This window comes from Mastomys coucha, unplaced genomic scaffold (genome assembly GCF_008632895.1).
Source record: "Mastomys coucha isolate ucsf_1 unplaced genomic scaffold, UCSF_Mcou_1 pScaffold8, whole genome shotgun sequence".
In the NCBI taxonomy this organism is placed as follows: Eukaryota; Metazoa; Chordata; class Mammalia; order Rodentia; family Muridae; genus Mastomys; species Mastomys coucha.
The window spans coordinates 37,498,397-37,516,070 of NW_022196914.1; the positions used below are offsets into that span (position 1 = coordinate 37,498,397).

General features: G+C 39.6%; 1 protein-coding gene and 1 pseudogene across 5 annotated transcripts in view; both read left to right on the forward strand.

Moving 5' to 3' along the window:
• Ttc37 (tetratricopeptide repeat domain 37) overlaps positions 1-17,674 on the forward strand; it is a 92,696-nt gene that overhangs the window by 47,088 nt on the left and 27,934 nt on the right. For all 5 annotated transcript variants that reach the window (XM_031360688.1, XM_031360687.1, XM_031360689.1 and 2 more), the window contains 8 exons: positions 472-565; positions 2,515-2,592; positions 5,762-5,886; positions 9,976-10,099; positions 11,658-11,876; positions 13,042-13,114; positions 17,162-17,215; positions 17,392-17,503. In XM_031360688.1, coding sequence (XP_031216548.1) covers positions 472-565; positions 2,515-2,592; positions 5,762-5,886; positions 9,976-10,099; positions 11,658-11,876; positions 13,042-13,114; positions 17,162-17,215; positions 17,392-17,503 — 879 coding nt within the window. The remainder of the gene's footprint in view (positions 1-471; positions 566-2,514; positions 2,593-5,761; positions 5,887-9,975; positions 10,100-11,657; positions 11,877-13,041; positions 13,115-17,161; positions 17,216-17,391; positions 17,504-17,674) is intronic.
• LOC116083911 lies at positions 2,603-5,752 on the forward strand (annotated as a pseudogene).

Consider the following 17,674-nt stretch of genomic DNA (forward strand, 5'->3'; position numbering starts at 1 on the left):
AGTGTGAGTGTGAGTGTGTGTGTGTGTCCCTGTGCATGCTGCTTCATCCTCTGTGAGTTCATATGAGCTTTGCTTAGCTGATTCAGAGGGCCTTGTTCTGGTATTCTCCATCCTCTCTGGCCCTTACACTCTTTCTTCCTCTTCTGCTGGGTTCTCTGAGCTCTGAGGGGAGGGATTTGATGGAGACATCTCAGTTATAGCTGTGTGTTCCAAGGACCTAAAGAAAACATGTTGAAATTATAAATATAACTAGAAACCTCATATAACTCTTCAATATTATTCAGTGACTTAGAAGAATTATCAAAGATCACTGGGATATTCAAGATAAATTAGATGATTATTCTTAACAATACCATCAATCTCAATAGGTAATCTCCTGTTTGAGATACTGCAACAAGAAGAATTTGACTGTTATTTTTGTGAGTATAGTCAGTATGAATATACAAATTAAAGATATTTGTGAATTTCCAGAAAGAATTCAGAATTACGCTCCGGCTTTCACAATGTTGGGTTATTTAAACGAGCATCTGCAGCTGAAAAGGGAAGCGGCTGAGGCGTACCAAAGGTAGGCTGCGTGCCTTTGCTCACTCACCACATTGTCTGTACTCTTAATGTTTAGTCTCTTGAGAAAAGAACTAATGCGATTTTTGTCTCCTTTCCTGGTCCTCATTGTATTACCTCGTGGAAGGCGATGCAGTTCCAAGTTTTCAGCTGTATTTTGGGTTCCATTGGCTGGGGGCGGGGGTGGGGGTGGGTCACAGATCAGGGCACAAAACAAATCCTCAAAGATTCTGTTTTTAAAAAAACCTCTCTCCTGTAGACTGACAGGAAATAACAACATGAATATTTGCCTGACTTACCTTATTATCTATCATATATTTATTTCTGTAAATAAAAGTTTGTTGGATACTGTGTGCCAAGCAGTGTCCTTGGCCTGAAAAATTTATCAGGGAATTAAAATAAACAGAGGCCCTTTTCTCATGGAACTCTTCAATGTGTGATACTCAATAAGCTAATAATATCTGGTTCCTTATGGTTGCTAAGGAAGAATTAGAATATGCTCTAGGGTCAGAGAAATGGAAAGGTACATTTTAGATTGAGTGATAGCAGGTTCTCCCAAACGGAAGGAGTTTGCTGTGTTTAACAAACAAAGCCCGTGTACTAGAGTGTAATGACTATCTTAGAGACTGGTAGGAAATGAAACAACCTATTATTTCTTTATAAGGTTAAGTCAGATGAAAATAACTATTCATCTCATGAGTAACTACTAAATAACTACTAAAAGAGCTGATTGCCTAGCTTTAAGGGACGCCACTGTTTCAGATGTAAGTAAATATTCAAAAGATGTCTGGTCATGTGTAATGAAGTATTCCAAATAATTAACTACATTCTTTTGTGGATTCCCATGTAGTTCAAAGGAATAATCACTAGATGGTACTGAAGGCTATACAATGAAGTTATTTTTTCAGTTGATGGAAGGTTTACTAAAAAAAAAAAAAACAACAAAAACAAAACAAAACAAAAACCCCACAATTTTCTTCTCAAAATGTCAGTAAACTTAGAGTAAATAAAACATAGAGTATAACAGTTAACATGTAAAACTAGACAGCTTACAGTGTTTGCTATCTTTTTTACTGTACTCTTGTTATTGTAGACATTGCTGACTCTGTCGCCACTGTACTTCAGTCACGTGGATACGTAACCACTCCTTTTTTGACTGACCCCAGCAACTATATTATATGTTGTGATATTTGAGGCTTGAAGCATCAATAGTACATAAATTCAACCAGAAGTGTACTTTTAATTTTTGTAGTATTTTATGTTTCTTGAGCAAGTTGTTTTTCATGCAACATCAAGTAGATTAAAAAAACCTTTCTTGATATTTCTCCTGGCAGATCCTCTTTAAAGAGAAAAGAAAGAAATCATTAAAAGAATAAAGGTTAGCTTTTAGGACATTTCCCTCCTTGCCTACAGAGAACACAGTGGGAGAAGAAAATGTTGGCTTTAGCTCTTGGTAAATGTATTCTAACCCAGAGGGACCTCTCGTCTTTTCTCTTCAGTCATTGTCTTTTAGTGTTTCTGTGTGGGCAGCCTCAGAGCACATGAAAGCATTCAATTTTTCTGCCTTTCTACATAAGTATTCTCAAGAGTGTCTTCTGTAAATATCAGTGTGTTAGAAAATAACATGGATATGGTCACTGCTCATGTTTGGATTACAAATTTTAGAATATTTATAACTCACATGGCTTTACTTGTGAAAAAGAATAAGAAGATTTATCTTTTACTGACAACCTAAAATTTAAATATATTTAAGTGCCTTTGTGGTATGAACTTACTGAAATATGAATAAGTGGCCATTAATAGCATTAAAGAATTAGTAGAATTGAAACAAATAAATATAAATCTACAGATATAGGTCAGGAGGAATGTGTAAAACAAAATGTTGCACATACAGAATTCAAAATACCTTGTTCTTTTTTGTTCTTGTTTTTTTTTGTTTGTTTGTTTTTTAAGGGCAACTGCACTGTTACAGTCGGCTGAAGACCAACATACGTACAATGTTACAGTAAGAAACTGGGGCAGATTGTTATGGTAAGGCTGTTTTTCCTCATTAATTCTATGAATCTATATACTAGGGAAAATCTTGTCCCTACAGATGTGAAGACGAGTATCCAGAACACTGGGATGCCTTATTCCAAGTGCCAGAATGTGTTAAACTTTCTGTCCTCTTAGAAACTAGCTTATGTGTGCCTTGTGAAGAGTGACTGGTGGAGCCCATGTTTTATGGACTGGACAGAGGTCCAGTTCTCTCATAGAAGCCTACTTAACTAGTTGGGGAATTGAGTTTATTCAGATTGGCTATATATTGGAAATAAATATTATGGTCTAGGCGCTCCTTCGATATAGTACAAAAAGTTCAGGACAATGGAGCTAGGCTTCCCTTAGACTCTCTAAGTCTTCTGACTGGGAAGGACAGGCAAACCCCATAGCTGGAGCACAGATGGCTAGGCAGAGGCTTTGTGACTCATGGCTGATTTCTTAGGTCTATAGATGCCCTAAATATGAATGGACTAGTTTGAAGTACATTAAATTGCAGCTTGGTGCTTTCGGGTCAGTCTTTATGTCTCCTACGGAGCTGCACATGGAGACATGAGGTAGCCAGTTCTTCCTGTCCCCACCATAACTGAAGCAAGTCCACTCATGGGGAATTTTGCTGGTTGCCTACTAAGTTTTTAAACTGTTATATTTTAGTAGTTGGTAGAAATAACTCTGTTAATTTTAGGGTTTTCTTGAAGCAGAGGATACCTAGAATAAGAAACTAGCATTTTGTCTTCTTAAGTTTGATGTTTCATATAGAGTATATATCTTTGAAGAACATTTTACCTTTAATAGAAAATTGGCCATTTATTTTCTTTTAAAAAAAGATTTATTTAGTTTTATTTCATGTGTGTATGTATCTGCATGTATGTATGTATGTATGTATGTATGTATGTATGTATGTATGTGAAACGTGTGTCTGATGCCCAGAGGTGCCAGAAAGGGTTTGGAGCCCTTGTAGGATGAGTTAACAGACTGTCCTGAGCCACCCGATGTGGGTGCTAGGCACCGACATGGGTCTTCTGTGAGAGCAGTGTCTGCTTTAACCACTGAGCATTACTCCAGCCCCCATTTGGTTTTATTTGGAAATATCTTGAACACAGATACTCATGGTACACAATAAGCTATAGTGTATAAGTTGATGAATAGCCATCACTCATGTGTAACACGTTAATATTCTGTCACTTTGCCTCAAATTTCCGTTTCAGAGACAAAGCCATAACGCTGATGTCCCCCTTCCTCCTTTCCCCTATTCTTTTCTCCTTATACATTTCTGAAAATTTTCATTTAAAGAAATATATATGTACATATTTACAAATAATCTAGCTATATCAAAAGATAGCCTTCTTTTAAAACTAGAGCTTAGTTTTATAATTTTTATCTTTATAAAACTAATATTCGAAGCAAAGGTTGCTTGGATTTTTAACTTCCATTTATAGCTTCAAAGATAAATATGGTTTTATAAAAATATTTCTATACCATTTATAAGGAACTTTTGGATTATAGTGATAAATATCAGAAGAGTCTCAGAAATATTAATTTAGATACGCTTGGGGTGGGAGATTTGGCTCAGCAGTTTAGAGTGCTCACTGCTCCTCCTGAGTTTGGTTTCCAGCTCCTATGTGAGGAAGCTCACAACCACCTGTGACTCAAGCATCTAGGGATCTGATGCCCTCTGGCTCCACTGGCACCCACATGCGTGTGACATAGACTCACAGAGACAGACACACAAATACATACATGGAAGACATCCTTAGGGGATGTCGGGTGGCCTTATGTGACTTCATGGAAGACATCCTTAGGGGATGTCGGGTGGCCTTATGTGACTTCATGGAAGACATCCTTAGGGGATGTTAGGTGGCCTTATGTGACTTCATGGGAGACAAACAGCCAGCGGTTTCACTAATGCATGTTAGTTGTTCTGACTATATATTGAAACAAAACAATAAAATTTTCTCGGAGTTTTATTATATCAGTATGCCATCCAAAGAGCAAGTGTACAGGTAAATTGTTTACAGGAAGGCTAGGTTTCCACTCTTGACTAAATATTTATAACTTACTGAAGAATCTCGATCTGTACTCTTAGAGTAATATTTAACTAAAATAGTAAATGTAAAAATCAGATTTTTCTTTAATAAAAGCCAACCTGAAATTGTTCTTATAATGGGATTTAAGTAATGTTTGTTAAGAAAAAGCAAAGTGTTTAAGAGAGTAACTTGAGTTTTACAAAGCCATTCATTTTCACATATAATTTACAAGGAAAACATGTGCAGTCAGATCCATTCTATCTATGTGTGCCTTCTACTTTAATTCTTTTTTTTTTCTACTTTAATTCTTTACAACAACTTCAGCAGTAATGTATTGTAATGTATTTTATTTGCTGAATTACTATAAAAAAGGACATGTAGATAAGTCATTAAATGTCGTTGAGTGGACCAGAGTAGCAGCAGCCATCCTCCAGATGGTACGATTGTTCCAGAGTCAGTACCATGAGCCACAATTCTCAAGCCTTCTTGCCCACCAATGCCAGACTTCCTCTAAGCTATGAGGAATCAAAGAGGAGTATGGGGTGACTGAGCTGGGGGAACCCAACAGCTCAGCTGTTGTGAGGGCCACGGTGATCAACATGCCCAGAGAGGTCTCTGTGCCTGACCATGTCGTCTGGTCCCTGTTCAATTCACTCTTCTTCAATGCCTGCTGCCTGGGCTTCATCGCCTATGCCTACTCTGTGAAGTCCAGGAACAGGAAGACTGTAGGCGATGTGATTGGAGCCCAGGCCTACAACTCCACTGCCAAGTGCCTGAATATCAGCTCCCTGACCTTCAGCATCCTTACGGTCATTATCTGCATCATTATTTTCTCTACCACCTCTGCGGTAGTCTTTCAATAGCTTTCACAAAGAGTGCCACATTCTGGATTCTAGCTGCCCTGTGTTCCATGGTCCACATCTGGTCCTCCCGCTAGGCTGAGGCCTTGACCCTTTACCCTGTGTGAATGCAAATGTTACCTTCACATATCTGTCCACAGTGGATTCAATAAAGTGCACGTGGTGGGAAAAAAAACAAAACAAAACAAAAACGTAGTTGAATGAATAAGTTTATATATTTTTGTAAAACCAAAATTAACATTTTTATCTTAAAAGTAAGTTGTGCTTCCTTCTTAGCTCCATTGGTGACTATGACAGAGCTATCCAGGCTTTTAAGTTGACACCCCTTGTGGAACTGGAGGACATCATCGGGTTTGCACTGGCGTTGTTTATGAAGGGCCTGTATAAAGAGAGCGGCTCAGGCAAGTAATCATGTCACTTGAACTTTTTCAGAGAAATACGATACTGTGATTGTGGTAGGGTTGCGGGATTTTAGTTCATTACTTAAAATTTTAAAAATTTATCAGTCCGCCATCTGCACCCACGAGTGGAGGCTGTTCCACAGCCCGCTGTGCTCCGGTTGCTAAGAGAGACCTGTTCTCCCAGGTGTGCTTTCACTCCATGTTTGGGAGGTGAGATAGCCACTTTCTCTTCAATAACTGTCTGGAGCAGGCCAGCCAGGAGCTCTCGGAACACAGGAACAGTGCAACAGCTGGGACAGGATCCTACTGGCCCACTATCTGCACTCTCGAGCAGAAGTTGTTCTTAGAAAGATCAGGTATTCAAGGCCCATACTTAAACATAGTAAAAGCAATATACAGCAAACCAGTAGCCAACATCAAACAAAATGGAGAGAAACTTGAAGCAATCCCACTAAAATCAGGGACTAGACAAGGCTGCCCACTCTCTCTCTACCTATTCAATATACTACTTGAAGTCCTAGTCAGAGCAATTGGACAACAAAAGGAGATCAAAGGGATACAAATTGGAAAGAAAGAAGTCAAAATATCACTATTTGCAGATGATATGATAGTTTATTTAAGTGACCCCAAAAATTCCACCAGAGAACTCCTAAGCCTGATAAACAGCTTCATCAAAGCAGCTGGATATAAAATTAACTCAAGCAAATCAGTGGCTTTCCTCTACACAAAGGATAAACAGGCAGAGAAAGAAATTAGGGAAACAACACCCTTGACAATAGTCACAAATAATATAAAATATCTTGGTGTAACTCTGACTAAGCAAGTGAAAGATCTGTATGGCAAGAACTTCAAGTCTCTGAAGAAGGAAATTGAAGAAGATCTCAGAAGATGGAAAGATCTCCCATACTCATGGATTGACAGGATTAATATAGTAAAAATGGCCGCCTTGCCAAAAGCAATCTACAGATTTAATGCAATCCCCATCAAAATTCCAACTCAGTTCTTCACAGAGTTAGAAACAGTAAGTTGCAAATTCATCTGGAACAGCAAAAAACCTAGGATAGCCAAAACTATTCTCAACAATAAAAGAACTTCTGAGGGAATCAGCATCCCTGACCTCAAGCTGTACTACAGAGCAATAGTGACAAAAACTGCATTGTATTGGTACAGTGACAGGCAGGTAGATCAGTGGAATAGAATTGAAGACCCAGAAATGAACCCACACACCTATGGTCACTTGATCTTTGACAAAGGAGCTAAAACCATCCAGTGGAAAAAAGACAGCATTTTCAATGAATGGTGTTCATACAGCTGTCGGTTAGCATGTAGAAGAATTCACATTCCATTCTTATCTCCTTGTACAAAGCTCAAGTCCAAGTGGATCAAGGACTTCCACATAAAACCAGATACATTGAAACTAGTAGAAAAGAAAGTGGGGAAGAGCCTCGAGCACATGGGCACAGGGGAAATTTTCCTAAGCAGAACACTAGTCGTTTATGCTCTAAGATCAGGAATTGACAGATGGGACCTCATAAAATTGCAAAGCTTATGTAAGGCAAAGGACACTGTCAATAGGACAAAACAGCAACCAACAGATTGGGAAAAGATCTTTACCAAACCTACATCCAGTAGAGGGCTAATGTCCAATATATACAAAGAACTAAAGAAGTTAGACTCCAAAGAACCAAATAACCCTATTAAAAATGGGGTACAGAGCTAAACAAAGAATTCTCAACTGAGGAAACTCGAAGGGCTGAGAAACACCTAAAGAAATGTTCAACATCCTTAGTTATCAGGAAAATGCAAATCAAAACAACCCTGAGATTCTACTTCATACCAGTCAGAATGGCTAAAATCAAAAACTCAGGTGACAGCAGATGCTGGCAAGGATGTGGAAAAAGAGGAACACTCCTTCATTGTTGGGATTGCAAGCTGGTACAACCACTCTGGAAATCAGTCTGGCAGTTCCTCAGAAAATTGGACATAGTACTACCTCAGGACCCAGCTGTACCACTCCTGGGCATATACCCAGAAGATGCTCCAACATGTAATAAGAACACATGCTCTACTATGTTCATAGCAGCCTTATTTATAATAGCCAGAGGCTGAAAACAACCCAGATGTCCCTCAACAGAGGAATAGATACAGAAAATGTAGTACATTTACACAATGGAGTACTACTCAGCTTAAAAACAATGAATTCATGAAATTCATAGGCAAATGTATGAAACTAGAAAATATCATCCTGAGTGAGGTAGCCCAGTCACAAAAGAACACACATGGTATGCACTCACTGATAAGTGAATATTAGCCCAGAAGCTCAGAATACCCAAGATACAGTTCACAGACCACATGAAACTCAAGAAAAAGGAAGACCAAAGTGTTGATACTGCGATCCTTCTTAGAATGGGGAACAAAATACCCATGGAAGGAGTTATAGAGACAAAGTGTGGAGCAGAGACTGAAGGAATGACCATCCAGAGACTACCCCACCTGGGGATCCCACCCATATACAGCCACCAAATCCAGACACTATTGTGGATGCCAGTAAGTGCTTGCTGACAGGAGCCTGTTATAGCTGTCTCCTGAGAGGCTCTACCAGTACCTGACAAATACAGAGGTGAATGCTCTCAGCCAACCATTGGAGTGAGCACAGGGTCTCCAATAGAGGAGCTAGAGAAAGGACCCAAGGAGTTGAAGGAGTTTGCAGCCCCATAGGAGGAACAACAATATGAACTAACTAGTACCCCCAGAGCTCCCAGGGACTAAACCACCAACCAGAGAGTACACATGATGGGACTCATTGCCCCAGCTGCATATGTAGCAGAGGATGGCCTTGTCACTCATCAATGGGAGGAGAGGCCGTTGGTCCTGTGAAGGCTCTATACCCCAATGTAGGAGAATGCCATGGCCAGGAAACGGGAGTGGGAGGGTAGGTGAGCAGGGGGAGTTGGTAGGCGATAGAGGGTTTTCTGAGGGAAAACCAGGAAAAGGGATAACATTTGAAATGTAAATAAAGAAAATATCTAATAAAAAAATTTATATGTATAGTTTCATTTATGTTAGTTCACAATCATGTGCCTACTGTCCTTGGATGCCAGAAGAGAGCACCTGGAGTTATAGACAGTTGTGAGCTACTGTGTGGCTGCTGGGAATTCAACCTTGATCCTCTAGAAGAGCAGCCAATGCTCTTAACTGCTAAACCATATCTCCAGCTCTGGGGTTGCAGTGTTTATTTAAGTCTGATTAGGAGTCAGGAGCCGTAAAAAGCATTGTTCATATGTCATCTCATTAGTGTGGGATGATGATGAATAATCCTAATGAACAATTTAAAGTGAACATTGATTGGACATTTGAGGAGACTGAGGCACAGTGATATGTAAGTTAGCATTTGAAAACGAATACTTACTATTCTATACTGCTTAAATGAAAATTTTTTGATAAGCAAATGCTTCAGCTTTTGTCAGTAATATATTTTTATTTTCCCAAAAATTTTAACTGAAGAAATTCTGATAAACATGGGCTCTACCACTATGTATACAGTGCACTTAAATATTATCTGGTGCTGAAGGTGATGATCTGTACTAGCAGTAGTGATCAGACATTCGTGTTTCCAAATCTCCTTTTCTACCTAAGGTGACTAAGACCTCAAACTATATTCTGTAGCCAGAAGGTGGGGATTGTCACCTAACAAACAGAAAGATGTCCTCACAGTTACTTTGGAATAGCCAGACCATTTTTTGTTTGTTTGTTTGTTTGTTTTGTTTTTTGTTTTGCATTTTGCGTTTTTTTGTTTTTTCAAGACAGAGTTTCTCTGTATAGCCTTGGCTGTCCTGGACCTCACTCTGTAGACCAGGCTGGCCTCATCAGAAATCCACCTGCCTCTGCTTCCCAAGTGCTAGGATTAAAGGCGTGCGCCACCACTGCCCGGCTCCATGGTAGGTCTGGCTGCTTGAAAACAAGAGAACCAGGAAGAAGGAATTTCTATTAGATCTTTTTTGAAAAGTGGAATTAGGGAGGAGAAAATGCCATGTTTTGTTAGTTAGAATCACTTTTATATTTTGCTTCTTGTCCTCTTCCCTGTAATAGCCTATGAGAGAGCCTTGACTGTTTGTAAATCAGAGCAAGACAAAGCTCACATCTTGACAGCTATGGCAATAACGGAATATAAACAAGGGAAAATGGATGCAGCCAAGTCATTTCTCTTCAAATGGTATGTATAGCCGGCTCTACACCAGTCGGATCCTTAAAGGCTTTGGCAGAAGATTTGAACAATGTAAAATAAGTTTTAAATATTTTAGGAACTTTTAAGTACATGGAAGGAATTGGACCTGTCTTGCTCTAAATTGACAGTCACAAGTGGAGTTAAATATCGTGGCTTAATTCAAAGCTTTGTATCTGTCCGATATTGCGTATTTATTTTCAAGACTAATTGACCACCTAGACCATACCTCTTTAGTAAAAGGAATCCCGAGCAGACTCTTCCCTCTTCTGTTAATCTGAGGGAAAAAGGGTTCGTGTAAAGTATCTTTAAAGATACCTGTAGAACTAACATACTTGTGGTTTCTGAACGAGTTAAAATGAGAACCTGTGACCATGGAGTTATTTAAACAGTACTTGTTGGGTTCTTGAAGCTGGTTTGTCTTGTTTTAGAAAGGTGGCTGTGGTTCTTCAGGAGCAGTAGCTGGTTAATACAGGCTATTAGAAAGTGCTTACCCGTGAGGTTTGCTGGTCTCTTGAATGGTACAAATCCTCATAGGACAGAAGGCCCCTCTGCACCTCAGGAGGCTTATGGTTCCACTACCATACATAGATGCTCTCCTCTGTTTCTGTGACAATGAACAACACATTGCCTCCATGGCTGCCCCTCAGTCCCCAAGGGTGGAATGTCTGTTACATTGGAAATCTCTTACCTCGCCTGCTCTGTCCTTGACTGCTTGATGTGCTGTGGTGAGAAGAGACCCTTGGAACCTGTATATACAAAAATGGAGAGGTTTCTGACCATCTAAGCAGTGAGGGAAATTGATAAGACCTTCAGAAAATGGCTTCCCATTACAATCCTGTGTGACCTTGCTGGGAAGGGCTGAGAACCCATTCTCTAGTGCCAGCCCTAGTGGGCCCTGGGTCTCCTTTCTTCTTCAGCTAGAAGCATGCAGGGTCAGGTTCTGTGCTGAGGCGACCAGGGAACGTCCTCGGTCTCTCAGCTGTAGCTCCTCTGTCAGGGAGAGCCTCCTGCTACTTGCCACCCACCAGACCCGTGGAGTACTAAAGCCTGGTGCTTCTGGTGCTTGTGGTCCCTGCCACTACTGTGGGACTGCAGTGCTTTCCTGACACGTTGTCCTACCACGAAGCAGCTGCCCCTCCTTAGCTTAGTCTGGGGAGACAAAGCAGAGTGCTGGCACCTCTAATTCACATCTTCTGATCTTCCTTTAATTAAATGGAGTTTTATTAAACCTAAACAATTTACTAAAATTGTCCTCATTATTTACCTAATACTGAGACTCAAAGAGGCCAATTTATACGTTTCTAAAACATAGACATAATGACTTGAAATGAGATTTGTCAATTTATGCTATGAAAGACCACTGTTATTTTGCTCCAGTCAGATAACTATTATATTTAAATGTAAAGAATTCTTTTTATATTAAGCATAAACTTGGCTTATTTTAATGAATGTTTAAGTAAATAGCTTTTTGTATTAAGTAAAACCTCTTGATAGATATTAGACTACTATACTAATGGCTAATAGACTATTAAATATTTGTTTATAGCTCTATTCTAAAGGAACCAACTGCAGAAAGTCTTCAAGCACTGTGTGCTCTAGGGTTGGCAATGCAGGATGCCACACTGTCAAAAGCAGCACTGAATGAGTTACTGAAGCATAGCAGATGCAAAAACGATTATCCCAGGTGCCTTCTTACGTCAGCAATTTATGCACTGCAGGGCCGCAGTGTGGCAGTGAAGAGACAAGCAGCCAAGGCTGTGCACAGGTGAGTCTGCATTTGGGGGCTGATTGTATCTGATGTGATTATGTTCAACTTTTAGGCTTTATTATGGTAATAGAATGAAATATGTGTCTTGTTTTGGAAATCAGACTGCTTGCTATTTTGATCAGTTGATGAATTTTTCTTTTTTTTGGGAGAAGCTCCACTTATTTTGATAAGTGAGTGGCCTCTGTAAGATTGAGGCCAGCCTAGTCTACAGAGAGAGTTCCAAGATATCCAAGGCTATTCAGAGAGACCTTGACTCAACAAATCAAAACAAACAAAGATCAACAACAAAAAGCCAAAATGATATTTTACAGGAATTATTTTTATTTTCATATTTGTAGCTTTATTTTCCTTTATTCATTTATCCATATTAATTACCTTTGCTGATTGGGTTCATTTATTTTTGAGGGGGGTGAGTGGGATACACACACAAGTAGCATGTACTTGTGAGAATGGGAGTACAATTTGTGGGGTTCACTTCTCTCCGAGCTCATATGGTTAACCCATATGGTTCCCATATCGTTAAGATTTCCATACATCAGAGGTTTTCAACCTGTGGCTCACAATTTGGCAAACCTCTGTCTTCAAAAATATTTACATTAAGACTCATAACAACACCAAATTTACAGTTATCTAAAGTAACAACAAAGTAATTATTGGGGGGGAGGGTCATTGCACCATGAGGAGTTGTATGACAGGGTTGAGAGCCTCAATCACAGGGCACTGCCTTAACTCACTGAGCCATCTCTCTGGCTGAACTAAAAGAATTAATATGAAGTGTATCCCTTATGAATTATTTCTCTTAGAGTTCCATCCTCCTGTTGTCTAATGGAGTTCATCCTATGCCTTTAAAGTTCTTTGTAGTTCTTCTGAACACACATGCTGTGTTTCCTTAACTCTTTTTGTCTCATAATTTTTTTGCCGTGGTACTGTTTTCCTTCATGTTTTAAGAATGTAAGAACTCTTATTAGTGTATAGAAAACATATAGTTTGTTTTGTAAAGTTTAAGTTATTTTCAGTTAAATATGGGCAATTAATATGATCTTGCTTAGGTGTCTAAAACACTTTAAACTTAAGATATTTGCTGGTTTTTTTTTTTTTTTTTTTTTTTTTGTGGTTAAAGTAACTTCCATCTTTAAGGCAAGCATTTTTATGTTCCCTCTAGTAACCCTGCTGACCCTGCTCTTTGGTCTTTGCTATCTCGAATTGTTGCTCAGTACACACAGCGGAGTGCAAAGGTGAGTAATGCCTACAATTCTGACAAGTAGCCAGTGGTGTGTTAAATATATATGCATATGTATACTGTTACACACACACACACACATACACAGAGAGAGAGACAGAGACAGAGACAAAGACAGAGCAAGAGTGTCCGAGTGTGAGAGTGAGCTTCACTGTGTAACTCTGACTGGCCTGGAGTTTCCTGTGTTGACTAGGCTGGATTCAGATTTATAGAGTCTGCCTACTTTTCTTTTTTGAGTGCTGTAATTAATGGCATCAGTCACCACACCCACATCCACCCTAAATATATTTTTAAAATACAGCATTTTTTCCTAAAAAATTATAAGTACAATGAAGTAAACATAATCATTTAATCAATGATTTGCACAAATACTAGCCTGAGTACCCTCCGTGTATTTACAAACTGTTGTGAATATTGTGAACACTACAAAGTAGGAGTTCCATCCTACAGCTGTATAACGCAGTTCATCCTATGCCTTGAAAGTTCTTTGCCTAAAAGTGTTCTGAAAATACACAGATTATCTCAATTGCCTATATGAATAACTAACATGCATAATAAATAAGCATTAGGGGTTGTATTTTTAAATTCCAAAAGATGACTTTATTTAAAAACTGTCTAAAGACAATAATACAAACATTGCTATTATCTAAAAATCTCAATATAAGCATGAAATCACTGGCATTTTGTAAGTAATTATATACTGTATCTTAGTCATAATTTTAAGGTATTTATATTTTATTAGCTTCTGCTATGAATATTTCCTTTCTTTTTTCATTTAAGTGGCTGACAAATAATAGCAACACCTAATTTGTTTTGAAGGCATATTTAGTAATATTTTGATACTCAGCGTCTTTGTAGCTGTGTTTCTATTGTCCATTTTTCTCCTGATCTTTACTCACTTATGTCTTGCACTGACAGTATCTTCTGCAACATTATATGCAGACATAATTTGAACCTCAGGATTAAAATAGTTTCATATGAAGGAATTTGTACTTGTTTCTGTGAGATGTGTTACAGCCACATTTATAATTGGGGCTCTGTGTTAACCCTGTTATTCTGTGCCTGTGTCTCATCATCCTGAAGAGGTTCAGCAATTCCTAAGGCTTCCTATATGTACCCTCCCTGTGTGAGTTCTGAGCTTGTCCCACTAGCAGATGAGCCTCAGTGTTGGGATCTGCAAATGGCATAATTGATCTTTCTGTCTCTAGATTCTGCCCCTTTAAACTTTCAGTTTGAGTTTGATAAATCCTTAATAGCTTGCCAGTTATTCAGTACTTTTAGGAATATGTTGTAAAATATTTCTCAGTGCTTCTCAGACATTCACAGGCTGTGTGCTGGCATCACCTAGTAGTATTAAATTCAGGTTGTAATTTAGCAAGGCTGAGACAGTGCTGAGAGTCTGTTTCTGACAGCCTCCCAGGCAACATCCATGCTCCTAATTCACATTTTGGTAGTGGGCTTTAAGCTATCTTGATAGGATGCATTGGACACTGAGTGAATTGCTCATTGTGTGAGAGTTACTCTGGTACACTTGGGTGTGTGTGTTAAACAGTAGTGTAAAGTTTCTGTAATGACTATTCACCTTCTAGAGAAGGAAGGTTGAGGTTAAGTAACTTGTGGAATTCATGGTTGTTGGTGGTTTTCAGTCCACTCCAACTCTGGAATCTCCACACTCTGCTATGCTACTTTTTTCTTAATCCACCTTTATTTTATTTTCACATACCTCCAAAGCTTTATTTCAGCATTCTGTAGGTGAAGCCCAGTGTACATGCGATGTAAAATCTAAGGTGTAAAATGCATGTGATGAAACCATTGCATTTGCTGCTGATATTTTTGAGACAGAGTCTTAACAGAGCCCAGGCTGGCCTTGAATTCATGGCAATCTTTTTGCCTCAGCATTCTGAGTGTTAAGATTATAGGCATGAACCACCATGTCTGGCAAAATCATTCCTGTAATTTACTTTTTTTTTTTTTAAGGTAAAGTGTTCAACAACTGAATTTAAAATTTTTAGATTTTTTTCTTTTTTTTTTAGTAATTGATTTGCTTATTGAAACAGTAAGAAGCTTTCTCACATAGGAACATTTAGTATTAAGGACAAGGACTAGAGGTTTGAAGAATCTTGTTTTATGTCTTTGTTTTTAGTCATTGAAAAGAAAGTCAGAACAGGAATTTAAGCAGTGAAGGAACCTGTGGGACAGTGGGCAGTTCTGACAGCCAGAGTCCAGTAGAGCGGCCACCTGGGAACCCCGGAGACCCACTGAGCAAAGTAAATTTGTTCACAAGGGATGGTAGGAGTTAGGTGATAGCTCTGAGACCAATGGCTCAGATTTCAGCTCAAACCCCTCACAGCTGCCCCTGCAGGAGATGTGTGCTCTATCAGGCAGACAATGCCTCAAGCTCCCAGCATTCTAGCTGGACCCTACACCCAGTCATCTGACCACAAGCCAGACATGCCACGCCCCATACAATAAAGGGGCGGTTTGCTCCCTCCTCACTCTCTTACTCTCTCTCTCTCTCTTACTCTTTTCTCTTACTCTCCTACTCTTCCTCTCACTCTCCCTCTCTTGCTCTCTCTCCTCTCTGCTCTTTGTTCTCTTCTCTTGATTTCTCCCTCTCCTTTCTCTCTCTCTCTCCTTACTCTCTTTTCCTTCTCTCTACTCAACCAGCATATTCTATCCTTCCTACAATAAAATAACTCATTTATACATTGCCTCCTTTTTAACTAACGCGCCATGCAGCAACAGGTCAGCCCTGGGGGAGAGAGAGAGACCCGGGCCTCAGCAGCAGGCCCTTTGCCACCAGAGAGAGAGAGACAGAGACAGAGACAGAGAGACAGACAGAGAGACAGAAAGACAGAGAGAGAGAGAGATTGAGCACCATAGGCAGGCCTCAGCCCAGGCCGCTCCCCCCTCCCCCCCACCCCCGCCCCCCAGGAACAACAGGAACCTAAAGGCAGGAGCTGATGCAGAGGTCATGGAGGGGTGCTCATTACTGTCTGGCTTCTTGTGGCTTGATCAGCCTGCTCTTTTACAGAACCCAGGATCACTAGCCCAAGGATGGGACCACCCACAGTAAGCTGGGCCCTCCCGTAATAATCACTAATTAAGAAACTGTCCCACAGGCTTGCCTATGTCCTGATCTTATGGTGGCCATATTATTTGGTTGGCCATATGATCTCAGTTTCTTACTTGAGACTCCTTCCTCCCAGGTGACTCTTGTTTGTGTCAGGTTGACATCAAACCAGCCAGCACACACTCCTTCACTTTTGATTACAGTTTTGTGCACTTATACACCACAAAATGTGAAAATTCAATGTGTGTTTACATACACATGTGTACATTGTAGACTAGGATCCACATATACTGGAGAACATATTTTTTCTTTCTTTTTGAGATAGAATGACATTCTAAATCCACTCATTTTTCTGTAAGATTTGTGATTCCATTGTTCTTGAGAGCTAAGTGGTATTCCATTACATCTGTCTGTTTATCTGTTTATCTATCTGTCCATCCATCCATCCATCCATTGATCTATGTATTTATCAGTTTGTCTGTTTTTATAGCTAGGTGTTTTTCAGGAGTGAGCTAGCTGCCGTTCGTCTCCCTTTCTGCCGTTCTTTCTTCGATCATGTTTATGTTGTTAGGTAGCACATGAGTTTACTTGGTGCCTCTACAAAGTCATCTTACTTTTGAACTTTTAGGATTATAATAACAAAAGTAAAATGACCAAAGTAGACAGATTTTCTTTCTTAAAGCTCTAATAATGATATTTACAGAATTTACAAATGGGGGTTGGGGATTTAGCTCAGTGGTAGAGCGCTTGCTAAGCGCAAGGGCCTGGGTTCGGTCCTCAGCTCTGGAAAAAAAAAAAAAAAGACAAAATAACAAAAAGACCAAAAAAAACCAAGGTAACTGTAACAGAATTTACAAATGTAAACTGGCTGACAACTCACCTTGCCCAGTGATTGACAGGGAAGACATTTTCAGTCTTACTGTTTCGTGAAAAGTTCTGCATTTGTCTAAATATTATGTTTTGTTGTAGGGGGGTGCTGTAGCTGGCAGTGTGGCTCATATTCTGGATTCGAATCATGGAAAGGTTAGTTTTTAGTCTCCTACAAGGGAAATATTTAACTTGTTAAATAGTATTACTGAGTCCGAAAATGTTCCTCATTGCTTTAGGGTTTATAGCATCCTAAATACAGGCCTTTTACTTTTGAAAAGAGGGATCTGTGAAAAGAGCTGCTAAATACACCTCCTTGTCTTCTTCTCTAGAAGGCCTTGTTGTATACTGCGGTGAACCAGTTGGCCCTGGGAAGCAGCGCAGCAGCAGATGAAGGCAGTGCTGCTCTAAAGACCATTCAGAAGGCAGCCTTCCTGTCTCCAGGTGAATATATTACCTACAGTTTACTAACCTGGGTGTCATCAGCTTCACATTTGAGGGTTAAAAGAAGAAAGTTTGTATTTTCATGGTATAAGAAAGTGTAAGGGCAGCCAGCCGGGAGCCACAGGCCCCACGACTCCCAGGGGAGCCGCAGGGCAGCAGGGACACGATCCT